The sequence below is a fragment of the Hyperolius riggenbachi genome, chromosome 2 (genome assembly GCF_040937935.1).
Source record: "Hyperolius riggenbachi isolate aHypRig1 chromosome 2, aHypRig1.pri, whole genome shotgun sequence".
Taxonomy (NCBI): Eukaryota; Metazoa; Chordata; class Amphibia; order Anura; family Hyperoliidae; genus Hyperolius; species Hyperolius riggenbachi.
The window spans coordinates 85,787,902-85,815,807 of record NC_090647.1 but is presented as its reverse complement, the minus strand read 5'-3'; the positions used below and the strand labels follow the sequence as shown (position 1 = coordinate 85,815,807).

At 45.0% G+C, this 27,906-nt stretch overlaps 1 protein-coding gene across 1 annotated transcript; it reads right to left on the bottom strand.

Annotated features, from left to right (window-relative positions):
- Nucleotides 1–2,263: 2,263 nt before the first annotated feature.
- On the bottom strand, nt 2,264–26,196 carry POMP (proteasome maturation protein). Its single transcript, XM_068265016.1, has 6 exons — nt 26,084–26,196; nt 21,102–21,202; nt 9,797–9,857; nt 7,394–7,495; nt 6,402–6,495; nt 2,264–2,384 (listed from the first exon to the last, which is right to left on the bottom strand). Exons 1-6 carry the CDS (start codon nt 26,084–26,086, stop codon nt 2,317–2,319), a joined length of 429 nt encoding a protein of 142 aa, XP_068121117.1. The 5' UTR covers nt 26,087–26,196; the 3' UTR covers nt 2,264–2,316.
- Between the last annotated feature and the right edge of the window lie 1,710 nt (nt 26,197–27,906).

Sequence of the window (27,906 nt, the reverse complement as noted above, 5' to 3'; positions counted from 1 at the left end):
TTCAACCGACATTATCATAGCATCACAACGCAGTGCAATCATATTCCCATGGGGCTTTCACATAGATTGCCGTGCAGAAGGTTCTATTAAGATAACGCCCAGAATGCAGTGCGTTTTCAGGACAGTGCGCTTACAGGATAACGCCCAGAATGCAGTGTGTTTACTGGACAGCGCACATTTACATTGTTCTGTATGGCCGCACAGCAACTCTGCTGCACAATGCAACTTTTCAGTTATGTTGCGATTGTCCCACAGTGCAATGTGTACGGTGTGAATGGCTCCTACAAACACCAAGCAACCAGTATAAATTCTTCAATGTGATACTATAGGAAATGTTTATCCCTACTACACATTGGTCTTGATTTACTAAGACAAATAGCATGCCTTATCAGTGTGTACATGCCTTTTCCGAGATAACGCGCCTTAGAGTAGCATAGCGAGCGCTACGAACCCGCAGGGGCTCAGGACAGGATGAGTGGAGCTCTCGTCATTGCCAATTAGCAGGCATAAGTTTGTAGCGCTCACTATGCTACTCTGATAAGGCATGTTAACTTTGATAAGGCGCGTTCACTCGGATAAGGCATGCTATTTGTCTTAGTGAATCAAGCCCATTGAGTTCATATAATTTATGTAATCTAAATAGCACAGGATCCCATCACTAGAACGACACAGCCGTGGAAGAAGCGCCACCAGACTTTTTGTGCCTGCACCCACCGACAGAGACTGATCTCGGCCCGTTATCAAGTGGCAAATGATATAGTGGTTGGCACGATATACGTGGTAACTTTCTGCACGCAATCAATAAATATGGATTAACCACTTGAGGACCCACGCTTTACCCCCCCTTAAGGACCAGCGCTGTATTCTGTGATCTGTGCTGGGTGGGCTCTGCAGCCCCCAGCACAGATCAGGTAGCAGGCAGAGCGACCAGATCGCCCCCCTTTTTCCCCCCTATGGGGATGATGTGCAGGGGGGGTCTGATCGCTCCTGCCTGCCTGAGGTTTGCGGGGGGGGGGGCACCTCAAAGCCCCCCTCCCTCTCCTACCTCCCTTCCCCGGAGATCAGAGGCTGCACAGGAACGGATCTGTCCTGTGCAGCCTCTAACAGGCTCCTGCCTGTCATGTGACAGCGATCCCCGGCCGCTGATTGGCCGGGGATCGCTGATCTGGTACAACGCTGCTACTGTTAGCAGCGTTGTACAAATGTAAACAAAGCGGATTATTTCCGCTTGTGTTTACATTTAGCCTGCGAGCCGCGATCGGCGGCCCACAGGCTATTCACGGAGGCCCCCCGCCGTGAATTGACAGGAAGCAGCCGCTCGCGCGAGCGGCTGCTTCCTGATTAAATAGCCTGCAGCCGGCGACGCAGAACTGCATCGCTGGTCCTGCAGCTGCCACTTTGCCGACGCGCGGTATGAGTGCGCGGTCGGCAAGTGGTTAAAGAGCAACTGGCACTCCTGCTGATCCACTGACTGCATCTGATATCCACTACAGAATCGAAAGCACGCTGCCTCACACTGGGGAATCTGTCTTGCACAGCCACTAACTTCACATTGTAGTGCTGCCTCATACATTTCTACTCCCAGTTCTTAAGTGTATATGGAAGTGGCAGTCTGAATGAAAACTAGCGTTCATTGGGTATTCTGTTCTGGTCCGAACCATATCAATCCCTGACATGCACTGAGGAGGACCAAAAGTCTGAAACAGGCTGCCTGCATGTGGGGTTGATGTGGCTCTGAATTTTATAAGCTATAGGCGTGCTAGACACCAGCGGTTCTGGGTGTAAGCCTGGCTTACAGGGGCATAATGAGAATTTGCATATTCAGTAGCGGTGCATTGTGGGTAGCCACTGTCATACACAAATCTGAATTACTGCAAATACCTTCTGTTTTAAGAAGGCAAACCACACAATTGAAAATGTTAGAAAATGAAAACACATTACAAAATGTTTTGTATTAAAAACTAGAAAAACAAATGCTTATTTGTTGTTTAATGGGTGTAGAACCATGATATTTATCAGAAGTCACCATTGGCATACAACATGGTTTTATGTTATAGTGTAAATGAGAAGCCATGCGCAGCGGTAGAACACTAACCGCAACAACCAATCAGAATTCTCTGCTGCTCATACAGCTCTGGAAGGGGAAATCCAGCTGGTTGCCAAGTGGTTATGTGCCTTCTGTGTCATCACTGATTCACTCCACCTGCCTGAGTGAGCCAAGGAGGTATTTGTGCTGGTGGAAATCACACCCATCACACGTACGCTCATTTACAAAAACACAATTCACGATTTTAATGAAGTCAGTGCAATCTGATATTACAATAAGCCCAGCTTGTATTCCATCATCATGTGTGGCTCTCCCATCATCTCGCTCTCAGATGGATCTGAAAATAAAATACATGCATGTCAGCAATATAAATGACTGCTCAGCTGTTATCACCTCGAGAATCAAAACATGACGGGACACTTATCAAGCAAGGCTGTGACACTATCAGTTTCTTAAAAGGACAACGGAACAGAGAGCGATAAGGAGGCTGTCATATTTAAGCAATACCAGTTGCCTGGCTGTCCTGCTGATCCTCTGCTTCTAATACTTCTAGCCATAGACCCTGCACAAGCATGCAGCAGATCAGGTATTTCTGACATTATTGTCAGATCTGATTAGATTAGCTGCATGCTTGTTTCTCGTGTTATTCAGACACGACTGCAGCCAAATAGACCAGCAGGGCTGCCAAGCAACCGCTATTGTTAAAAATGAAATATGGAAGCCTCTACATTTAGGAATGAGGACCCAATTCCCTAGGGCAACATCGCTGGCCAGTGTTCGGTTTCTGTGCGGGGAGGGGGGGGGGGGGTCGATGTCCGACTAGAGCGCCACACGTGTGATACACAGCGGGCGAGCAGTGCATAGAATGATCGGCCTTTGCGGCGGGTAGAAACGAAAGTATGGTCACCGCTACCACCCACAAAACCTCCACAACAGTGCACGACCAGGCCAGCAAAGCTCAGGAAAATGTAGAAGAGCAAGGCTCCGCACTTGTCCAGGTTTTCAAATCTTTAATCTAGGACATATCCATACAATAGAACACAGGAACATGCATCAAATTGCTGACATGTTTCGAGCTACAAACTCTTAATCACAGCTGGTCATACAATGGCGAAACCCCACATATATGGGAAAACACCCATGCACCAGTCCTTCTAAACCCTGCTCAATAAAGGCAGAACAGTCTTCAATATGCATTGGGGTATTAAAACCACTCCTACTTGTGTGATGCAAAGGTGAATATCACAAAGCACATTAATAAAACAGTATAAAAATAAGAATTAATGTTAAAAACAACCAAGGAACAGTTGTAAAGACAAAAAGGAAAGGGGGAGGGGAGAAGAGGGGGGAGGGGAAGAAAAGGAGAAATACAAACATTATGCCCACAATATCAGATCACATAGGCTTGACTGAAGTGGGAGAATAGGAAGCTCAATAAATGGAGGAACCTAGATCGAGCCAAAAATTAAGTAATGAGTGCCAGGTCCCACCTGGCATTAAGGCCCTGGGGGACCCTTATGCTCAGACGGTGTATCCACATAGCCTCTTGCTTTAACAATTTCTTGTAAAGATCACCCCTCTCCTAGATGGTGTAACTTTCTCCATACCCTGGGACAAAAAACCTGTCATATTCCCACCATGTAGGTCCCGAAAGTGTTTGGCCACATTAGAGATATTAGTAGTTGCCCATCCAGCCCCCAGGTAGAGCTTAGCTATCCTCTGTCTCAAAGGTCTCGTGGAGCAACCCACATACTGTAGAGAGCAAAGGGTACAGCTGACAAGATAGACCGTGTATATAGTGCCACAACTGATGAATTGTCTAATATCGAAATGACCATTTGAGACAGAGATCGCCTTTTTAGTTCTTTGGTGCACATGACAATACCTACATGTGGGAATGCCACATCTGTAGGACCCGACTACTGACAACCTAGTGCCAGAATTGGTCCCAGTGTTATATAGATTTGGGGAAAGGATCTGTCCCAAAGTCGGGGCCCACCTGCTAGAAAACCTCACCCCGCTTTTCACAATAGGGAGGAGACCAGCAACAGCCTCCAGGATAGGAAGATATTTATTAATGATGCTGGTCACTTTTTTGTATGCCACTGAATAAGTGGTAACAAGGGTGGGCATATACTAGTCCTGATCACGAGATTGGGTAATCTGCAACAGCTCAGATCGAGATTTTTCCATGGCCCTTGACCTCCCTCTCCTTATCGACCATGCGGGGTAACCTCGAGCCCTCAAGCGACCCTCAACAATATCCAGTTCTCGTGATAGATCATCATCATCGGAGCAATTCCGTCTGGCCCTAATACACTCCCCAACCGGAAAGCCACGTATCGTATGGGCTGGATGACAACTCTCCGCTTTAAGGGTGGCATTACCACTACAAGGCTTCCTATAGGTATTGGTAATGACAACACCCCGATCCACGTCACCCTGCAGTGTAATATCAAGATAATAGATTGAAACACTGTCCGCTGAATATGTGAATTCAAGATTCAGGTCGTTATTGAAATATTCAATCAGACACCCGACACTCGAAATATCACACCTCCAGACAATCAGAAGGCCGTCGATGTACCTCCCGTACCACACAACATCCTCCAGAAGACAGCAGGTCCCTCCAAAAACATGGCATTCCTCCCACCACCCCATTAACAGATTTGCAAGGGATGGTGAGAATTTTACGCCCATGGAGGCTCCCCGCCTCTGGAGGAAAGACCTGCTGTCAAACATGAAGTAATTGTGTGCCAGGAGGTACTCGACGGCCATAAGAATAAAAGTCTGAAGATCGACTGAATAGACTGAAAGTAGAGCACCCTTAATGCCAAGTGACATGGAATGCAAGAATACAGGGACTTAACGTCCACTGTAATCCACAAAAATCCAATATCCCATTTCATGCTCCCCATACTCGTCAATAAATGTTTCGTATCTTTAATATATCCTGGAAGGCGTCTAACCAGGGGTTGCAACAAAGAATCCACCCAAGATCCCAGGCGCTCCCCCAGAGATCTGATACCAGCCACTATGGGTCTAACCTCTGGGGGAGAGCCTGGCTTATGGATCTTGGGCAGATGGTGGAATATTGGAAAAATGGGAAATTTAACCCCCAAATCATTGAGTCTATGATCAATAGCCCCTAGGCTTTCCCCACAGGATCAGAGAGACTACACAATCTCTTCTGGAATTCGGGAGTCGGATCCACATCTAGGCTCAAATAGAGGTCTGTGTCAGTTAGTTGTTTTAGTGCTTCTTCCCGATAGACATCACTATCCAAAACCATCACAGAGCCCCCTTATCAGCATTACGTGGGGGGTAGGGGGTGTTGGTGGTTGTGTCGGTTGAGGTGAGTTGTGGGCTGCTGTACACATGCCTATCAGTTAAGGCAATTGTTATCGCCCATCTTAGTCATGTGTACCGGCCTTAAGGGTTTACATACGAGCTCTAACAAATCTGCCCATGCGCACTGCCACTTTGGGACACACACAGACAAAACAACACGGACGCAGAGACACAGGCATTTTATTATAGAGGATAATTACTATTTCACCTCTTGCACACCCGTAGTCTCTAGCCCCTTACAGCATAAAGTGCTGTAAATGTTGTGTGACATCATAGATATGTCATTTTTTGGCTGAATATGGTGTAACCCCACCCGATACAGACAAATAGGCTCTAATCCAGCCAATGAGAGTAGCGCATAGCACTTCCCAACTAATATTTTATTCTGTTCTCCCAACACAAATGAGCCAGTTCACTGCACACTTCTTGTCCTTATAAATTTGGCTGAAAGTGGGCATTTCCAGTATTTCACGACCTCCACAGTTCCCCCATTGCAGTGATCAATTCTAATCTGGCTCCTCCTCATTACTCCTTTTTTATACAGTGACACCCCCCCCCCCCCACTCCATAGTCTCTTCATTATTAGTACTCGCCTTATAATAACACCCCACTGACTCCGCCTCACTGCACAGACCAGCATATAGAGGAGGGTGCTGTGTACTTATAACCACTTTCCCCCCACCGCTACTTACTGCTCTTTCCCAGCTACCCATGCTGATGGAAGTCTGAGTAACACTGACCTGTTGGTCATGTGATGCAACAGTCACATGACAGAGTGACTCGCAAGACATGAGGCAGCGTGGAATGGACACTAGGTAGCTGATGAAATCATCCAGACCGAGGGAAAGGGGGTAGGGGCTGGGTATGTGTTTGCGTGTGCATTTTAACAGTCCTTATCTAGCAGATCTTGCTAGATTGTGAAGTTGACTTAAAAAAAAAAAGAACACCCCTATACTTCAGAGAGGCCCTCTACAACACACAAATAAAACACAATAATCTTTACCACAGAGGATATCTTCAAAGCCAATACTCTCATCATTTCCTCTCAAGGTATCCAGAGCAATGTAAGAGCTCTGCAGGAAGGGGAGACGCTGAACCTAGAAGCAGACAGATATCATATATAAGAATTTATATTATTTGTATAACAACAACATTATACCGTGATCACCATTTTCCATGGTATGTATACTTCAGTGGAGTGAGGAGGAAAAAAAAAAAAAAAAAAAAGAAAAAAAAAGCTAATATAGCAAAGCACATAAATACTCTCAGACTTATGACAATTCAGTTAATGAAATCTGTGGCTGCTCCCCATTGTTAGCCGGTGACTGCATAATCCTCATATCATATTTTCTGGTTCCTGATAGCCAATAGGAATGGCCCTGATTAGGAGAAGCATGTGATCAGTTTGATCAGATAATGGATTTGTAAGATTCTGATTTGCTGTGATGACTTCTTGGTTTAACACATGATCATGACCAGCAAATCAGAGCCTTACAAATCTATCATGAGTTCTCCTAAGCAGGGCCATACCTAATAGCAAACATTCAGCCCCCCTTCCCTTTCCACAGTCCGCCCCCCCCCCCCGGCTCTTAGCCCCCACATTCGACTATAGGGCCCCATATCAAAATTTCATGGGGCCTTTAGATCTAGTTTTGCTTCAATTTGTCAAATAATGTGATGACGCTGCTTATGCCCGACACCAGGGGGCAAGCGCAGCGTCATCAGAGGGGCACGCCGGGGACAGGAAGAGACGGAAGTAGGAAAAAAAAAAAAAAAAGATCACCGCAAGGGATCGTTGAGAAGAAGACGTGAATATGCGAAGTGCCAGCAAGGGATCAGCAGAAATCTGATCATTTTAGAACTACACTGCCACTATGTAGTGCTGCTTGGTGTAGTACAAAGCTATGCAGCATCACGCATGGTTTTTACCTCCCACCTGAACACTGGACTGAGATAAGCCCACGTTAAGCTGCACATAAGTTATATACAACTCACCTGTTTCACTGCTTGGAACTCCATCTGTAGCTTCAGAGGAGCGTGCAAGCCCTGAATATTTCTTAGAGATGAAAGGCTGACTTTTTCCTGGTTCACAAGGAACTAAAACATTAAAAAAAAATATGAGTAAATATATACAACTCTGTTCATCAGTACATAACTAATAAGAGTTAAGGAATAAATAATCAACAGTGGGAGCAGGATTTGTTTCCACATCGCAGCACATCTCTGCTCAATGCAGCTTCAGCCAATCAGACCCCTATGTGCTCCTTTCCACAACCCTGGGACTGAGCACTTCTACTAACATTCCCTGCCTATGGCTTATAACACTAAAACCTAGTATACTGTATATACTCGCATACAAGCCAAGGTACCCACGTTTCCCTAAGAAACCAGGAAAGAGTTATCGCCTCACGTATAAGCCCCCTCCCCAGTAGCCAGATGTGCCCGCCAGAACAAGTCAGCACCCCTCCCCATAGCCAGATGTGCCACAAGGATTATAGTTGTGTCTCAAGACACCACTAGATGGGGTCATAGATACGAGACAGCGATTGCCACACAGGAAGAATCCCTGATCATGGCACCGCTGACACGTTGCTTGCACGCTCCGTTCCACAAGCCAAATGATACAGGTAGTCTTGAGCAGCACACTCTGCACACCATGTTGTGGGGGATGCGGGGCACGGACACAGCAAAGAGCCAGCTAGCAAGAGCAGGTTCACTAGTGCACAGAACCTTGCACTCCTCTGTCAGTAACAAAACCTGCTCCACCATCCATTCTGCTCTGATAAGCATAACTCTCAAAGCCTCACTCCAGGTACAAGTTATTTTCCTAAATCCGTGTCAGCACTCAGACACAGAGCTTTCATGTGTATAGAAGCTTCTTAAATATCTTATGTCAAAGAAATCACCTGCAAAGTACATGTTCAGGAGCCAGAATACTGGCAACAGACTAGCCATGTTACAGGCTGCAATCATTTCAGATAGATTCAGTCTGTGCCATGCCCCCTTCCACCCTGAACAGCAAGATGATGCAATCCAGTCAGTAGAAGCATTTCCCATAAAGCAGATCAGGCGTTTCTGACTGGATTAGCCACATGCTTGTTCCTGGTGCAATTCAAACACTACTGCAGACAAAGATCAGCAGGGCTGCCAGGAAACTGATGTTTAAAATGAAATAAAATATGGCAGCCTCCGTATACCTCTTAGTTCGAGTGTACTTTAAAGTGGCCCTGTAAACTTGCACTATAAACAATGTCCATGACTATTCACCAACATGGGCAGGGGGTCCTTAAAGAGGAGCTGTTAGGTATAAGGTCTCAGAGAAAATAAACACATATCAGTAGCTAAATATAGGCTGTACTTACATTACATATGCATTTCACTGTCCACGTTTGTACTTCACAGAATTTTTATATAGTATATGCAGAGATTGATGCTCCTGACAGCTCATGGCAGGTTCCATGTTTTTCTGTCTTCTATGAAGCCAATTGTGTCGTCATGTCCTGCCTGCTTCCTGATCACAGAAAAGCTCCTACTGAATAACACAGTGTGCAGTGAATATTAATGAGCCATGTGGCTAGGAACAATAGCTGACTCCTGCAGTGTACTCTGCCCGGAGATTTACCAGTGCTAAGCGCTGGACTGATTACAAGCTGCTGTAACGTCTCATTAGCAGCCGAGGGGAGGGCCCCAGAATGCTTTGCAGTATAGTATGCGACTTGCGTCCTGCTTGGGTCTAACAGCTTTTCTGATAAGCACACATCAAAGGTAAGAGATTTTTATCTTCACTAATGCCTTTTTGGCTTCCTTCTAAACTGTTTAACACAGGAGAATAGAGGTTTAAATTAGCTTCTGCAGCCTGACAGTTACTCTTTAATGCAAACTTATCTGCCATAAATCAATCCTTTACCCCCAAACATCCTGCGCTGGTGCTGTGGCACCTCTTCTGACAGCTCTATGTTATAGCCGAGAGTGCACAGGAAAGAGTGGCAGCACTAAAAGTCTGTATACACTAAAAACCACCAAGCACAATTGCAATGTAATTTTAAAATGACATGCTTGTGGTTTTGCGATGCGTTTTTCTTGTGTTTGGCTATAAGTCCTTCAACAGGAAGTTGCAAGGTCTCCTGGGATTGGAACTTAAAGGAAAAAAAAAAAAAAAGCAATGCAATCGCATCACGTGTTTGTATGCGATTTTTCAAACGCATCGATCAAAAACCGATGCAGTCCCTGCGACTGCAATTTTCTAAAATTGCATCGCACCCGGCTTTGCAACTGGAAAAAAAAAAAACAACAAACACATGGGAATATAAAAAAGCAGAGCAACGCAGCCAGTGTGTACAGGCCCTAACCTACAACAGAGTTACTATAAAACAATGGAAGCATTCACAGTATACTTACATTTTTTTCAGACAGCTCTAAAGCATGGCTTGGTAAGAGTTCACTCTGTGCGCTGGTAAACCTGAAATGAAGATCACATTTAAACCATGAAGACGAATTAACTCATGACTATATACATTATGAAATCTCTGCAGCAGGGCTGTAGAGTCGGTACAAAAATCTTCCGACTACAACTCCGACGTTTATGAAACCACGACTCCAACTCCGGGTGGCCAAAATTGCCCCGACTCCAACTCTGACTCTACAGCCCTGCTCTGCAGCTTGTGCTTCCCCTTTACCTGTTCTCTTTTCTCACTGAAAGCTGGATTGCATGGGACAGCAAAATAATCCATCTGGCTGCATTATTACTGGTGGTCCCTCATGTACTCATAATGACCAGGGCCACCCCATACATCATAGTTGTGCTGATCGTGGGCCATCACTTTGCACTGCTACTGGTGTAAATACATCCTTAAAAAAAAGAGAACCCGAGGCGTCAAACATGTAAATAATTCCCGAGGAGAGGACAGCCCCCGGATGTTCAAGAGGCTTTCCCATGCTGTCCTCCGCCACTGTTCGGGACCTTCCTTAATATCGGGGCTGTACTGCTCTCCTGGTATAGGCACGTCCATGCTGCAACTCCCTGAGCAGAAGCACAAGCAGCTAGGACTTACTGCATGGGCACGGCTGTACTCGCCTCATAGAGGAACGTGAGGAGGGTAAGACTGCTGGCTGAAGTAAGATTCTGCACTTATAAATGCCTATTAATATTAGATCTGAGGAAGTTGCTGTGCCGGAGTGATGAAATGTCTTGTAGAAATTATGATTTGCAAATGCTGCATAAACATTTGATACAGAGGTGCAGAACTCACTCAAAGCAAATGTGAAGGGAGTTAAAGGGACTCAGAGCACCTCTCATGGGCATGCCTTAAAGCCAGATGACTTCCAACAAAGTCGTGCTATGACCCCTCTGGAGAAGCCTCTTGCAATGGCCATGCGTGTCCCTTCCTCTTCCTGCTTCATTCAGTGATGCATATCTTTAACAGAGAAGACAGGGGTGACCCGGAAGTTGTAGTTGTAGTGTACAACGGCAATTCTTTCAAATGAAAGAGAAAAGCACAAGCTACAGAAAGGTATGCATCTTTAAGTACTTTGCAGTACTGGTCAGAGTCTCTTTAAAGGACCCATGAGAGATGCTCGGAGTCCCTTTAAAAAATACTCGCCTATGGAGAGGGAAGGCTCTGAATCCTATAGAGCCTTCCCTGTGCCCTCTCAGTGCGATCTGTCTCCTGTTGATATGTGGCGCCTTAAAGAACAAGTATGTGATTTTAGTAGAACCCATTTAGGAGATGGAAGGGATTTGGTAATGACACAGTGTTAAGAGGGAGATAAAAACAAAAAAACAAACACCTGTCATCTTATCAGGACCAGTGGAGTCAGGTGACAGGTTGCAGCCGACACCATCTATCATAGGGGTCCCAGTTCTGCTATTAGTGTGTCAGTCGGAGGCTTCACAGGTAGTTGAAAGCCTCAGGAACCGTGGCAACAGGAATGTGCGAGCCCTCTCTCTCCTTCTGCTCTGGTCTGCTTGAGCAGAGGGGCTTTTTGGCTGGCTGACATGGATAACCAATCCACACTGTGCTGACAGGAGAGAGGCTTGTGATGTGCAGGCGGCCAGATTACAGGCAGCCAGCAGTGAGAAGATAGTTGTCCTTTAACCACTTGAGGACTACAGTCTTAACCCTCCTGGCGATTTGGCAAAATCCGCCAGGGGGCAGCAAATACTTTTTATTTTATTTTTTTTCATGTAGCGAGACGAGGTCTCGCTACATGATAGCCGCTGCTCAGCGGCATCCCCCCAGCCCCTCCGATTGCCGCCGGCGATCGGAGATCCCGTTCAAAGAACCATGGCGGCGGGGCGGGATGACGTCATCGACGTCAAAGGGGACTCCGATCCACCCCACGGCGCTGCCTGGCACTGATTGGCCAGGCAGCGCACGGGGTCTGGGGGGGGCGGCTGCGGCGACACGTATAGCGGCGGATCGGCGGGTAGCGGCGGCAATCGGGCACTGCACGCAGCTAGCAAAGTGCTAGCTGCGTGCAGCAAAAAAAAAAAAAAAATTATGCAAATCGGCCCAGCGGGGCCTGAGCGGTGCCTCCCGGCGGCATAGCCCGTGCTCAGCACGGGCTTACCGCCAGGGAGGTTAAAACCCCTTAAGGACCAGACACTTTTTTTCCATTCAGACCACTGCAGCTTTAACGGTTTATTACTCGGTCATACAACCTACCATCTAAATGAATTTTCCCTCCTTTTCTTGTCACTAATACAGCTATCTTTTGGTGCTATGATTTTTAGTTTTTATTATATTCGTCAAAAAAAAAAGACATAAATTTTAAAAATCTTTTTGACTTTCTGTGCTGACATTTTTCAAACAAAGTAAAATTTCTATATACATTTTTATTCAAATTTATGTCTTTGATAAAAAAAAAATCCAATACGTGTAGATTTATTGGTTTGGGTAAAAGTTATAGCGTTTACAAACTATGGTGCCAAAAGTGAATTTTCCCATTTTGAAGCATCTCTGACTTTTCTGAGCACCTGTCATGTTTCATGAGGTACTAGAATTCCAGGATAGTATAAATACCCCCCAAATGACCCCATTTTGGAAAGAAGACATCCCACAGTATTCACTAAGAGGCATGGTGAGTTCATAGAAGATATTATTTTTTTGTCACAAGTTAGCGGAAAATGACACTTTGTGACAAAAAAAATAAAAAAAATAAAAAAAAGTTTCAATTTCTGCTAACTTGTGAAAGAAAAAAAAATGAAATCTGCCACGGACTCACCATGCTCCTCTCTGAATACTTTGGGGTGTCTACTTTCCAAAATGGGGTCATTTGTGGGGTGTTTACTGTCCTGGCATTTTGGGGGTGCTAAATTGTAAGCACCTCTGTAAAGCCTAAAGGTGCTCATAGGACTTTGGGCCCCTTAGTGCACCTAGGCTGCAAAAAAAGTGTCACACATGTGGCATTGCCGTACTCAGGAGAAATAGTATAATGTGTTTTGGAGTGTATTTTTACACATACCCATGCTGGTTGGGAGAAATATCTCTGTAAATGAGTTTTTTTTTTTTTTTTTTTTTTTTTTTTACACACACAATTGTAAATTTACAGAGATATTTCTCCCACCCAGTATGGGTATGTGTAAAAATACACCCCAAAACACATACTACTTCTCCTGAGTACGGCGATACCACGTGTGACACTTTTTTGCAGCCTAGGTGCGCTATGGGGCCCAAAGTCCTATGAGTACCTTTAGGATTTTACAGGTCATTTTGAGGCATTTGGTTTCTAGACTACTCCTCACGGTTTAGGGCCCCTAAAATGCCAGGGCAGTATAGGAACCCCACAAGTGACCCCATTTTAGAAAGAAGACACCCCAAGGTATTCGGTTAGGAGTATGGAGAGTTCATAGAAGATTTTATTTTTTTGTCAACAATTAGTGGAAAATTACACTTTGTGGAAAAAAACAATAAAAACCAATTTCCACTAACTTGTGACAAAATAAAATCTTCTATTGTTTTTTTCCACAAAGTGTAATTTTCCATAAACTGTTGACAAAAAAATAAAATCTTCTATGAACTCACCATACACCTAACTAAATACCTTGAGATGTCTTCTTTCTAAAATGGGGCCACTTGTGAGGTTCCTATACTGCCCTGGCATTTTAGGGGCCCAAAACCGTGAGGAGTAGTCTGGAAACCAAATGCTTCAAAATGACTGTTCAGGGGTATAAGCATCTGCAAATTTTGATGACAGGTGGTCTATGAGGGGCCGAATTTTGTGGAACCGGTCATAAGCAGGGTGGCCTCTTAGATGACAGGTTGTATTGGCACTGAAGCGCAGGATGTTCTCAAATCGTGACCTGGACATGGCAGCAGAGAACATGGGCATGTGATGTATTGGGTGCGTAGACCAATACGACCGCAATACATTCTTTTTGACTAGACCCATGTTAAGGAGAAGGCCCCAAAAAATGTTACGTTCGGAAACTTTGAGTGGTTTCCACCGAAAAGGCTGGGCATGGTAGCTTCTTGGATTGGCGGTTGCGTATTGTGTGGCATAATGGTTGGTCTCGGTAGCCACAATTAAGTCGTAGAGACCAGCAGTGATCAGGAAAAAAAAAAGACCACTTTACTTACGGTAAAGTCTTTTCCAGTAGTCATGAGGACAGCACCCCTGGATGAGACCTGTCTCCCTCCCCACTGTGGACAGGAAACTGTTAAAAGAAGAATTTGCATAAGCAATAGGCAGCCACATATAAGATACTACACCTGCCACAGTACCTCAGTTAATAAAAAGATGACACGGACATTTAATGATGCTTACACAAACTTATTTCTCTTTCCTACCCAAATAAGGGCGGGTTGCAGGGGTGCTGTCCTCATGACTACTGGAAAAGACTTTACCGTAAGTAAAGTGGTCTTTCCCAGAACGTCATTTCGGACAGCACCCCTGGATGAGACGATATACAAGAGTTAAACCTTAGGGTGGGACCACAGTTTGCAAAACTTTCCTTCTGAAGGATAACCCTGCAGAGGCAGATACATTAAGGCGATAGTGCTTTACAAACGTATTGTGACTTGACCAGGTCGCAGCTCTGCAGATCTGATCTATAGAGGCCCCTGCACTCTCTGCCCAGGAAGTCGAAATTCCTCTTGTGGAATGAGCCATGATAGAATTGAATTGCTTCCCCTGTGTCTGATATGCTAATGAAATAGCCCAAACAAATTTATAATCTGTGTAGGATTTAATTAAGGAAGATTTCTCCCAATTAATGATCCAACCTAGATCTTGTAGTAAGACTATTGTCGCAACAATCTGATCTCTTACCGAATTGGGAGATGTCCACCAAAACAGAAAATCAAGGTAACCCAAAATGTTAACCTTTCTCTGTCTAAGTGTAGCCAGAACCCCAGACATTACCTTCATAAACAACCCTGGAGCTGAGGATAATCCGAAGGGCAAAGCATTAAACTGATCAATTCTTACCTCTTCCTCCATCTGGATGGCAAACCTTAAGTATTATTGAGAAGACAGATGTATCGGTAATTGAAGATACGCATCTTTTCAGTCTAGAAAGGCTAGGAAATCGACCTTCTGTAAAAGATGAATAATAGATCAAATCCATCCTGAATTTTCTGTATTTTACCTTCTGGTTTAGACTCTTTAAATTTAGTATGAACTGATAATTTCCCTGTAGCTCCTTTACTAGAAAAAACACAGGGCAATAGAATCCCTGTCCTCTGACATTTCGGTACTTCTCGAATTACCCTTTTTTTTTTTTTTTTTTTTTCTAAACAGGGAAAGGACTTTCGATTGTAGGGCTGAAAACTTTATTTGGTCCTGCAAGCGGGGAGTAATGCAAAAGCTCTTAAAAGGAGGCTGGCTGCACTCTATTCTGTATCCCTCCAAAAAAAACACCTTAAAGGCTCTTTCCCACTAAGACGTTGCGTTAGATGCGACGCTAAGGTCACATAACGTGCCCCCAACGCAACGCATGTGAGCTTTGAAGTTGGATGCTATTTAGAGCCACGTTATGCGTCTCCTGATGGGTCTGTGATGCGTACTTTTTGACGCATACTATCGGACGAAAACGGCGCATGCGGCAAAAGATTGTGGAGAGCACGTGATCGGAAAACTCCGCATCACGTGGTCCTGCCAGCCAATAAGCGGCCGCTCCAGGAAGTTAACACTGCAGTGCATATTAATAAGTCATGTGGATGGCCACAACAGCAGACTCTCCCCTCCTCTCCTGCAAGAAAAAACAAAAAACACACATTATTGAGCATATGCAAACAGTCTAATGCGGCTAAAACCGTGTATAACGCACAGCATGATGCACTTTCTTTAAACGTCCAGCGTTACAGTGTAACACAACGTGGGCACTGTGAACAGCCCATTGATTTTTCATTACTGTGAGCTGGGCTGCGTTACAGGCTGCTCTAACCTGCGCCTGTAACGTCCCACTGTGAAAAGCCTAAATAACCAATATTTTGTGCACTGTAGTTGCCATGTTTTGAAATTTGCAATTCTCCATCTCACTGGAATACTAGCGTCATTGCTTATCTGACTTCTTAGTAAAAGTGAAGTTGGACTTAGGGCCGGTTCACATTACAAACGCGGACGGCCACGCATGCGGAATGCAACGCGTACGACGTTGCGTGGCTGATCCCATCACTGAAAAGTGAATGGGACAGCCGCGCGTTTTTTGCTAAATCTGCGTGCAGCATGCGTTCCCGGACCGCACAGGTCCGGAACGCATGCAGTGTGAACATCAGACAGTGCACTCTATGCACTGTCTGATGTCGTGCGTGTTGGCCTTCTGCACGAGTTTCCAAAACGCAGCTGGAAACGTGTGCAGTCTGAACAGGCCCTTAGGCTTCTGTGACTTGTAGAGAGCCCATCTCCTGCCCTTAGAGGACTAGGGATCTGACTTATTCTTAGAAGGAGGGACGAAAGGACCGTTTACTTTGAAAAGGTCCTTTCTGAAAGGAATACTATCAATACCCAAGTGTTCTAAAATGACAATGTACAAATAATGTCTAAGTTGCTGTGTAAACATTTCCCTACCTTTCATGTTAAATATCAGAGGCAAAAGCTGTAATTTACTGAGGGTAGAATTAGCTATATTGGGACAAATCAATTGCAGAAGGGGTGTCTACTTCAATGCACAGCCAGAGTTGCATATCAGACTACAGAAAGCAAATATCAAACAAACTCTGAAAGCAAAAAAACAGTATGAAAAGCTGTAACAATTAGTTACATTTCCTCTGCTCTCTACAGACACTTCAGTCCAAAACAGGACACAGAAGCTGCAGCTGTTCTCTCTGTCACACACAGTTACACAGAGTTATCTGATCAAGTGTGAGGGGAATTTCCCCTCTCCTCATGGCTCAGAGTCAGTTTTGTCAGTAAAGTTTGAAAGCATTTTGATAACAGTAAACAAAGAGGTTGCTACTAAAAATGTATACACCAGTACTTAGCAACACTTCCCAAACAATTCCTGTGTCAATTCAAAATATGTGAATCGATAGAATTCCAGAATTCCTTCAACAGGAATCCTTTTTTTTTTTTTTTTTTACATGTGTGTCTGCCGTTCTGTCTAGAGGGTTGTCTAACTGACTCAAACAGCAGACCCCCTTCACAAGGTACACCACATAACTTGATTTTGAAGAATTGTCATCATTCCAAGTTTTTACCCATACACCTCTTCTGGCTGAATTAACTAATGCCGTAGTTCTGGCCATAAATTTAACCGTATCATCTGAAGCGTCCACTAGATAATTGGAAGCATTCCAAACTTTAGGGAAATCATTCAAAATTTCCCAGAAATCCTCAAAAAAGTAGGTCAGTTTTGTTTGATACCCTTGAAAAATATGGATCTAATTTAGGTGGGGTTCCCAAAAACCCTGATCTTCAGGAAAAAAAACAACATTTAGATAATGATCTGGGCCAAAAAAAAACCCTTTCCTAGGATTATCCCACTCCTTAATCCTAATCTTAAAAGTAGAATGGACTGGAATAAACCGAGAATGAGGATCCGCCAAACTCTCATACATTTGATCCAAAGGTGTCAAAGATTTCTGCTCAGACTTAATACCTATTAGTAAGTCTTTCATTAATTCAGGAAAAAAACATTGCGGTTAGGGCTCTTTTCCACTATGAAATGCGATCGCAACCACATTTGCGATCCCAATCGTACTTCAATTTCCACTATGCGATTGCGCTACTATACTTCTAGTACAGCTTAATTGCATACAATGCAGGAGGATGACGATTGTGCTTTGTCCAAATCGCATTGCAATCAGATTGCACTAATGGAAATTGCTGCTGCAGTTTCCATTAGTTTAACGTACCTCGTGATCAGAATCAAATCGTAACTCGCAGGGTAATGAAAAAAAAAAGGCCCTTAGTCAGTTTTACTCAAATCTTCCTCCTAGTTTGATACATTTTCTCTGTGCAGAGAGAGTTACTATAAAGGAGACAGCCCCAGCATTCCTTTACATGTGCATTTTTGTTTAAATTGCCTCTCCTTGCCCTGAATCTGTCTAGTTCTTTTAAACAATCTATTTAATTGCTGCAGCTTAGAAGAACTTCAAGAATGTTACACATGCAGGCTTTCTGATGTGAAATTTATCTGAAAACAGGTACCCAAGGGGTTAAAAACACAGCCTGGGTATTCTGGGATGCAGTTTGTTCTGCTCTCACTGCAGCTGCCCGGGAGGACTGTCTCTATTAGCTTGCCTGTTATTGCTGGCTTATCGCCTTCTCTAAACAGCCAGGGTTTCTCTGCTCACATTTGCCTGCTTTAATTTTTATGAATTAACCTTCAGTGACCTGTGTTGTGATAATCTCCACACAAGGTGTTAATTTCCCGCACCTGCTCAGGAATTATAGATTTTCATGCGGACACAGGTTTTATGAATGCACACTTTACTAAATGGAGGGTAAAGTCAGCTGTTTTGAGCATTACCGCATGCAGCAATGCTCAATAAATAGAGGCCTATGTCTCTTGGAAGCAGGAGGCATAGTTAGAGGTGCAGACAACATAGGAGATGATGGATTAGCTATAACAGGTAGATAAGCCATAGCAGTACTAGTCCCAGGCCCATCTGAAGCAGCTGAGGCGGTAGAAGCAATAGCAGAATCTTTAATTTCCTATTGCTGTGGACCTTCTCTGTACAATACTGGCACCATTTCCATTCAGAGTTGCCAATCCATGCTGACTGGACTGAGTAGAAGATTTTTCAGACTTTTCAACCTTCTCAGTCTTATGTCTTTTGGGTATAAAACATAATAAACGATAGCCAGCCATTAGACAAATCCCTCTATACATAACATACATCCAGCCAAGCAGAAGAAACATAATCACATCTACTTGCCAGAGAGGGATCCTGGGCAGATTCAGCAGATTGTGCAGGAGCTGACCCAGAGGCGTCCTCCATGATCTCAGCCACAAACCAGAGTGCATCATGGACTCTACAAACTTATAGCTGTGCTGCTGATTTGATGCAGCTGATCCAATTATGCATGCGGCCCCTGCCGGCTAAGCATATGCTTAATCAGCTTCTTACCTTAAGGAATCAGCTGTATGCCGATTCCTAATCACCGCCGCGGCCCCTGACGCCCGGCTCAGACTTCAGATCACGCGGGACGCCAGCGCGTGACTACCTCCGGTTCAACCGGAAGTGAACTCTCTCCAATGCACGCACATGCGCGCATAAAGTTGCTGCCTCCGATGGAGAAGCCTCCTCCACGCTGCAGGGCTCCTGACTGTTCACTGAACAGCGCTGCTTGGAGCCCTGGAAAACGCTGCCCCTGCCGCCTGACATGGATGGCACTCCTGGAGACCTCTCCCATGCATCCCGTCCGGGACAGGAAACTAAACTGAGGTACTGTGGCAGGTGTAGTATCTTATATGTGGCTGCCTATTGCTTATGCAAATTCTTCTTTTAACAGTTTCCTGTCCACAGTGGGGAGGGAGACAGGTCTCATCCAGGGGTGCTGTCCGAAATGACGTTCTGGGAAAATCTGTCACTGCGGTGTGGCGGGTGAGGGTTTGGCTGGGTGATCAGAAGCCCGCAGGGGGCAGATTAGGGCCTTGATCTGATGGATAGGAGTGCTAGGGGGGGGGGGGGGGGGGGGGTGACAGGAGGTGATTGATGGGTGTCTCAGGGAGTGATTAGAGGGGGGAATAGATGCAAGCAATGCAATGGGGAGGTGATCAGGTGGGGGTCTGAGGGCGATCTGAGGGTGTGGGCGGGTAACTGGGTACCCGCAAGGGGCATATTAGGGTCTGATCTGATGGGTAGAAGTGACAGGTGGTGATTGATGGGTGATCAGTGGGCGATTAGAGGGGAGAACAGATGTAAACAATGCACTTGGGAGGTGATCTGAGGGTGGGTCTGCGGGCGATCTAAGATCTAAGGGTGTGGGCAAGTGATCAGGTGCCCGCAAGGGGCAGGTTAGGATCTGATGGGTGGCAGTGACAGGTGGTGACAGTGGGTGATTGATGGGTGATCAGTGGGTGATTAGATGTATAGAGTACACGGGGGGGGGGGGGGGGTGATCAGGAGCCCCCAGGGGGCAGTTTAGGACTTAATCTAAAATATAGCTTTGACAGGGAGTGATTGATGGATGATTAGGGGGGTGATTGGGTGCAAACAGTGGTCTGAGCGGGCGATCAGGGGGCAGGATCAGCGTGTGTGTGCGTTTACTAGAAGGGCTGCCTCCTGCCCTGGCGGTCCCTCGATCACTGGGACCACCAGGGCAGGAGGCAGCCTGTATTATACACTTTGTATGCGGAAGATGGGGGGGTTAACAACCCGCCGGCACTGCTAATTGGACGGCGGGTTGACGTCGCGGGTAGGCGGAGCCTAATGCTGGCGGATGCGCGCATCTATGCGCACGATCCCTGGCTACCCAGTCCCCCAGGTGCTGCCGATCGGTGTTGCGCGGTCCTGGGGGTGCCACTTGGTAGTGGGCGGTCGGCAAGTGGTTAAAGAGAACCAGAGGCTGGGTTCTGAGAATAAAATCCACATACAGAGGCTGGTTCTGTCTATAGAACCCAGCCTCTGTTGCTATCTAGATCGCCCCTAAGTCCCCCTCTGCAATCCCCCCATAAATCACAGCCGCGCTGCTGACACGCAGAGCGGGCTGTGTTTACCTCTCTCCTGTCAGTCTCGCCGCTCCCCTGCCTCCTGCATCGCGCCAGGCCCCGCTTGCATCTTTTCCCTCCCCGCTGATTGGAGGGAAGGGACATGGGCGGGGACCGGAGTGATGCAGGAGGCGGAGGAGCGCCGAGACTGACAGGAGCGAGGTAAACACAGCCCAGCTGTGATTTATGGGGTATTGCAGAGCGCAGGGGGGCTTAGGGGCAATCTAGATAGCAGTAGAGGCTGGGCTCTATAGACAGACCCGGCCTCTGTATGTGGGTTTCATTTCCAGAACCCCACCTCGGGTTCTCTTTAAGGACTCCTTGGACGGCTTGGGAGGTACTCATTTGGGAGGTACTCAGGGACACATAAATCTGAGTGAATATTCGACCACTTGATCGTATAAGTTTTACAGAGAGACAATGGAAGACCAAAGGCAAGGAGAGATCCTAACTTTTTTCTTTTTCCAGCTCACTTTACATTTACTTGAAAGGTATATTGAAACCTAACTCATACCTTGAAAATCCCTCTAAATGAACAATGCTGAAATTCATCCTGTATAAAATGTTAAGCCAAACCCTAAAAAACAAAACAGAACAAAAACCTACCCAGATCGGAGGGTATCCTGGATACCATAGCCACCATACTGGGTAGACAGTTCAGTAATTGGAATGCTGTCCTTCAGCTGGGATGAAAGTGCCTTTGTATTCTGAAACACAAATTCCAAATAATAAAAAACGTTAAAGAATTCCTGCTGACATGATTCTAAAAGCAGCATATAAGCATTACATGAAGTCTGCCCACTCCAATCAGTTATGGCTGCATTTCTGACAACTGAACAGACATCACCCTTATTGTTTTGGGCCAGTTACCCCAGTATGCCGTGAGACTACCTGGATCTAGGATGCTATTCAATCTCTGATTATATGGTTATAAGCAGAAGCGATAGGCAGAGTTTGGACTTTTAAAGTGTACCCGAGGGTAAAAACAAGGGCCCCTAGAGGTTACTTAGGCCTCTTTAGGATCCAGAGGCTTTCCATTTCCTCCACAACACAGGAGATCCAGCAGTGGAACCCCCAAAAGTCCGCTTGTAGACGGTCCTGTGCAGGCACATCACCAGCTTTCCCTCAGGCTCTGGCAGAAATAGCGGAGCTTGATCGGGTCTGCTCTAATGCACAGGCGTGAATCAACTGATGTGGAAGTTGTACGCAGCTGTCCTTTAACCACCTTAGCTGTATGGACGAGCTCAGCTCGTCCATTACCGCCAGAGGGTGCCGCTCAGGCCCTGCTGGGCCGATTTTGATGAAATAAAGTGCAGCACACGCAGCCGGCACTTTGCCAGCCGCGTGTGCTGCCTGATCGCCGCTCTGCGGCGATCCGCCGCAAGCAGCGGCGAAAGAGGGTCCTCCCAGCCGCCTGAGCCCTGCGCAGCCGGAACAAATAGTTCCGGCCAGCGCTAAGGGCTGGATCGGAGGCGGCTGAAGTCAGGACGTCGGCTGACGTCCATGACGTCACTCCGCTCGTCGCCATGGCGACGAAGTAAGCAAAACACGGAAGGCCGCTCATTGCGGCCTTCCGTGTTACTTTTGGCCGCCGGAGGCGATCAGAAGAACGCCTCCGGAGCGCCCTCTAGTGGGCTTTCATGCAGCCAACTTTCAGTTGGCTGCATGAAATAGTTTTTTTTATTTAAAAAAAACCCTCCCGCAGCCGCCCTGGCGATCTTAATAGAACGCCAGGGTGGTTAAGTGATTTAAAGAACACCCCCCCCCCCCCCCAAATATACTGTGCAGCATTTTAAAAGCAAGACTCCATTACATTATTATGTATATACATTGGGGTGCGGAAGTTTGGGCAAACTTGTTAATCGTCATGATTTTCCTGTATAAATCGTTGGTTGTTACAATAAAAATGTCAGTTAAACAGATAATATAGGAGACACACACAGATATATTAGAGAGCGAAATGAAGTTTATTGGATTTACAGAAAGTGTGCAATAATTGTTTAAACGAAATTAGGCAGGTGCATAAATTTGGACACCACAAAAAAAATGAAATCAATATTTAGTAGATCCTCCTTTTGCAGAAATTACAGCTCTATACACATCCTGTAGGTTCCAATGGGAGGCTGGATTCTGGTTGAGGGTATTTTGGACCATTCCTCTTTACAAAAATCTCTAGTTCATTTAGGTTTGATGGTTTTCGAGCATGAACAGCTCTCTTTAACTCACACCACAGATTTCCAATTATATTCAGGTCTGGGGACTGAGATGGCCATTCCAGAACGTTGTACTTGTTTCCTGTGCATGAATGCCTTAGTGGATTTTGAGCAGTGTTTAGGGTCGTTGTGTTAAAAGAACCAGCTACAGCGCAACTTCAGCTTTGTCACCGATTCCTGGACATTGGTCTCCAGAATCTGCTGATACTTAGTGGAATCCAAGCGTCCCTCAACTTTGACAAGATTCCCAGTCCCTGCACTAACCACACAGTCCCACTGCATGATGGAACCACCACCATATTTTACTGTAGGTAGCAGGTGTTTTTCTTGGAATGCTGTGTTCTTTTTTCCCTCCATGCATAGCCCATATAACTACATTTTAGTTTCATCAGTCCACAGCACCTTATTCCAAAATGAAGCTGGTTTGTCCAAATGTACTTTAGCATACTTCAAGCGGCTCCGTTTGTGCTATGGGCAGAGAAAAGGCTTCCTCTGCATCACTCTCGCATACAGCATTTACTTGTGTAAAGTGTGCAGAGTGATTGAACGATGCATAGTAACTAGATCTGCAGCAAGATGATGTTGTAGGTCTTTGGTGCTGGTCTATGGGTTGACTGACTGTTCTCACCATTCGTCGCTTCTGTCTATCGATTTTTCTTGGGTTGCCACTTCGAGCCTTAACTTGAACTGAGCCTGTGGTCTTCCATTTCCTCAATATGTTTCTAACTGTGGAAAGAGACAGCTGAAATATCTAAGACAGCTTTCTGTACCCTTCCCCTAAACCATGATTGTGAACAATCTTTGTCTTCGAGTCATTTGAGCGGAGCAGTGCTTTTCAGCGCTGCTAGATTTGGGCGCAGCCGGCGCCTCCATAGACTTCAATAGGAATCATTCCTATTGAAGCGCTCAGTGAGTAACGTCGGCTCCGTCAGAAGACAGAGCCGAAGTTGCTTAAAAACATAATAATTCGGCCTCCAGCAATCGCTGGAAGCCGAATTATTTCATTCCCCCACTATCCATGTCGGCCCGGAGGGGGAATAGTAATTAAATCGGCCCGGACTTGTGCAGAAGCAGGATCAGCCATATACCGCTGTATCCTGCGCCCAAGTCTACCGGCGCCGATTTCAAATGTACGCCATTTGAGAGTTGTTTTGAGACCCCCCATGTTGCTACTCTTCAGAGAAAATTAAAAGAGAGGCAAACTTACAATTGACCCCCTTAAAATACTCTCTCATAATTGTATTCACCTGTGTATGTAGGTCAGGGGTCACTGAGCTTACCAAGCCAATTTGAGTTCCAATAATTACCGTAGTTCTAAAGGTTTTGGAATCAATAACCACTTCAGCACCACAGGGTTTTTTGCTTAAAAACCAGAGCAATTTTCACATTTCAGTGCTCCTCCCATTCATTCACCAATAACTTTATTGCTACTCATCAGATGTAAATGATCTATATCTTGTTTTTTTGCCACAAATTATGCTTTGTGAGGGTGATATTTGCTCTTAGTAATTATGTTATTATCTGTGCATTTTAAAGGGAAAAATCCGAAAAAAAAAAAAAAAAGAATACACACACTATTTCTCCATTTCCATCCACTATAGTTTTCAAATAAACAATGTTACCATAGGTAAAACCCACACATTGTATTTGCTAATTTGTCCTGGTTATCTCAACATTTAAATAATGTTCCTAGTACAATGTATGGCGATAATATATTAATTTCTGGTTTGTGTTTTTTGTTTTCTCATTGTACTCTATCAGTAATTAAAAGCCCTTATCTTCATGATTAACAGTAATACACTCTCATGGCATACATATTTTAAAAGCTAAGTCCCTAGGGTAACTATGTATTCTCTTTTCAATGCTGTCACTTTTTTTTTTTTTTTTTTTTTTACAAGTATTTATTTAGGGGTATAGAGTACATGAAAATAACAGTTTTATTGCTTTTCATTCAGTTTTCCGGTAAAAAAAAAAAAAAAAAAAAAAAAAAAAAATCACATGACTTAGCCCTCAGTTGTCAAACAACACAAAATCTATTCTCTCACTTGTCACGGTTAAAGTGATACCCTATATACATAATCAGATAGCTTATTGGGCATACAGCACACTGTTTACCACAAGTACGCATAACTACTCCCCTTAGCTTCAGATGAAGTTTTGTGGGGAGTAGATAAGCGTAGCAAGGGATTCAAAGTGGATAAAATGACAACAGTGCCCAAATTTATGCACCTGCCTAATTGTATTAAAACAATTATTGCGCACATTCTGTACATCCAATAAACTTCATTTCACTTCTCAAATATTAGTGTGTGTCTACTATGCAATATATTTAACTGACATTTTTTATTGTAACAACCAACGATTTATACAGGAAAAGCATGACGATTAACAATGTTGCCCAAACTTTTGCATCCCCACTGTATATAGCACATTTATATTGGTAAGAAATATAGAGGGCATGTAGCTATAGAGGGAGGTGTAAAGGGGGCATAGCTATAGAGGGAAGCATGAGGGAACATAGCTACAGACTACAGAGGGAGGTATAAAGGGGACATAGCTACAGAGGGAGGTATAAAGATACAAGAAGGATTTATTTGCCAAGTTCGGGGGTACCATACTCGGAATTGCTTGTGGTATACATGGCTAAGGCATAAAGGGGACATAGCTACAGAGGGAGCAATAGAGGGGACTTAGCTATAGAGAGAGAGGTATAAAAGGAGATACAGCTATAGAGGGATGTATAGAGGGGATATAGAAGGTACGTAGCCATAGAGGGATGTATAGAGGGGATATAGAAGGTACGTAGCCATAGAGGGATGTATAGAGGGGATATAGAAGGTACGTAGCCATAGAGGGATGTATAGAGGGGATATAGAAGGTACGTAGCCATAGAGGGATGTATATAGAAGGTACGTAGCCATAGAGGGATGTATAGAGGGGATATAGAAGGTACGTAGCCATAGAGGGATGTATAGAGGGGATATAGAAGGTACATAGCCATAGAGGGAGGTATAGAGGGGATGTAGCTATAGAGGGAGGTGTAGAAGGGACACCGGTGTAGAGGGAGGTATAGGTGGACATATCTATGGAGGGAGATGTAGAGGGGAAGTAGTTATGGAGGGAGGTGTAAAAGGAGATACAGTTATAGAGGGAGGTATAACATGGATATAGCTGTAGAGAGGTATAGGGGGTATATAGCTATAGAGGGAGGGGTGCAGTCACCGCTGGCAGAGACTGGCTTCCCCTGTGCACCTCAGCTTCAGGCCGGTGACACAGCAAACCGAAACCGAAAATGAATAAAAAATATCCCTGACCAGCACCCCTCCTGTCTTCTGAACCGGGCAGCAGACTGATGAACAGATGAGGCACACTCACCATGGTAACCAGAGTTCACCGCCGTCCGCTACAGAAAACCCTCAACACCGTTCACTGCCCGGCTTTCACGATGACTGTGGGAACTAACTGAGCATGCGTATAGAAGGCGCTAAGTCATGATGTCACAAAACAGACGGAGCCTCTATGCTTCAGTGTGCGTAAAGGCGACGTGGTTCCGTAATTTGACGCTAGACTTGCGTGCTGCCATTTTGTTGGTTGGTGAGCACTGTCATGTGACTGATCACATGAGCTTTGCATTGCAGTGTTGCTCTTGCCAGAGCTCGTCCTGATATGATGAAGATTGCCTGTTGATTGCACACCATGATTGTGCAATCTTACCACATCTGTGTAGTACTAGAGGGGTAAACTGATTGAGTACACTTTGAATGTTTAGGTAACCCCTCATACTACTTTTAAGTGATAAGATTGTACAATCAAGGCTGTATGGTTTAACGGAGACTTTCAGGTGTTACCGTATATTGGGCTTGATTCACAAAGCGGTGCAAAGTGTTTGCACGCCAGTGAAAAGCCCCTTATCACGCCTAAACTCACTTTAGGCGTGATAAGAAGAAACTCGCGCGCGCAACACCCGACGCTTCGCGCGAAGCTCCCATTAAACCCTATTGGACTTTGCGCGCGGTAACTTCACGCGAAGAGCAGGAAAAAGTGGTGATAACTCAGTGGTGAAAAGGTCATCACGCCTAAAGTCTTTTAGGCGTGATAACTGGGTTATCACCGCTTTGTGAATCGAGCCCATTGAGTTTGGTTATGTGGGATTGGGTGGTTCTTTCCATCTGTAGCAAAGTGGTAGAACAATGCAAAACCATTTAATTCACGCCTCAAGTCTGGTGCTAATTAATGGCCCATTCACACTACATACAATGTGAGCACAAACACAAGGGGCTCTATTCTCAAAGACTTCCTGCATGCAGTAAAGTACATGCGGGAAGTTTGCGACCAAAATACCGTCAAGTTGCCATCCTCAAAATGTTCCGCATGCGGAAAAAGTGCGGGAATCATGCAGAAACATTTCTGCAAAAGTTGGTATTTTCCGCAATAAAAAATCAATTCTCAAAAATGTTCAGGCGCATCATTTTGTAGTTATTTACCGATTTTTTTATCACCTACAAGTAGTAGGTGATATATACCGCATCCCATTGACTTTAATGAAGTCTGTGCTTGCTGGACTTGAATTTTTTTTTTTTAAACACTTTTTCATGCGACCTTTTTACGGCATGATTCCCGCATGAATAATAGCTGTTTCCGCATCTTTTTTCCCGCATGCGGAAAATATTAGTGAATGTGGAAAAAATGCGGGGTTTACCGCTGGCGGAAATATAGCGGTAAAATTTTGCGGAAATTTTGGCTCTTTGTGAATAGAGCCCAAAGTATGTTACGATGTTGGTGGCTATGATACTATCCCACTCAATGGGAAATCATTACATTACAATGTGCAGGAACGCTTTCTGTACTTGGAACAGTACCATAATTGTTGATGGATTTGCATGTTACTCTGCGGATCGCATACAATGAGCCATATCCTGTTTGGAGTGATAAATATCTTGCAGCATGTGAGCTGCTTATCACCTGGCCATCTTACGGGAGGTACCGGCAAATCCAATTGTCGGCTTCACTCGTGCAATGACCGAGCATTAGAGAGTTCCTAAAGTGATGTTAAAGGGGAACTAAATAGAGAGGTATATGGAGGCTGCCATGTTTATTTCCTTTTAAGCAATACCAGTTGCCTGGCAGCCCTGCTGATCCTCTGCTTCTAATACTATTAGCCATAGCCCCTGAACAAGCATGCAGCAGATCAGGTGTTT

Coding starts and splice junctions, on each gene's coding strand:
- POMP (XM_068265016.1), bottom strand. Junction 6,496..7,393: donor AGTTCCAAGCAGTGAAACAG/GTGAGTTGTATA, acceptor GTCTGCTTCTAG/GTTCAGCGTCTCCCCTTCCT. Junction 2,385..6,401: donor CTTTGAAGATATCCTCTGTG/GTAAAGATTATT, acceptor TTTTATTTTCAG/ATCCATCTGAGAGCGAGATG.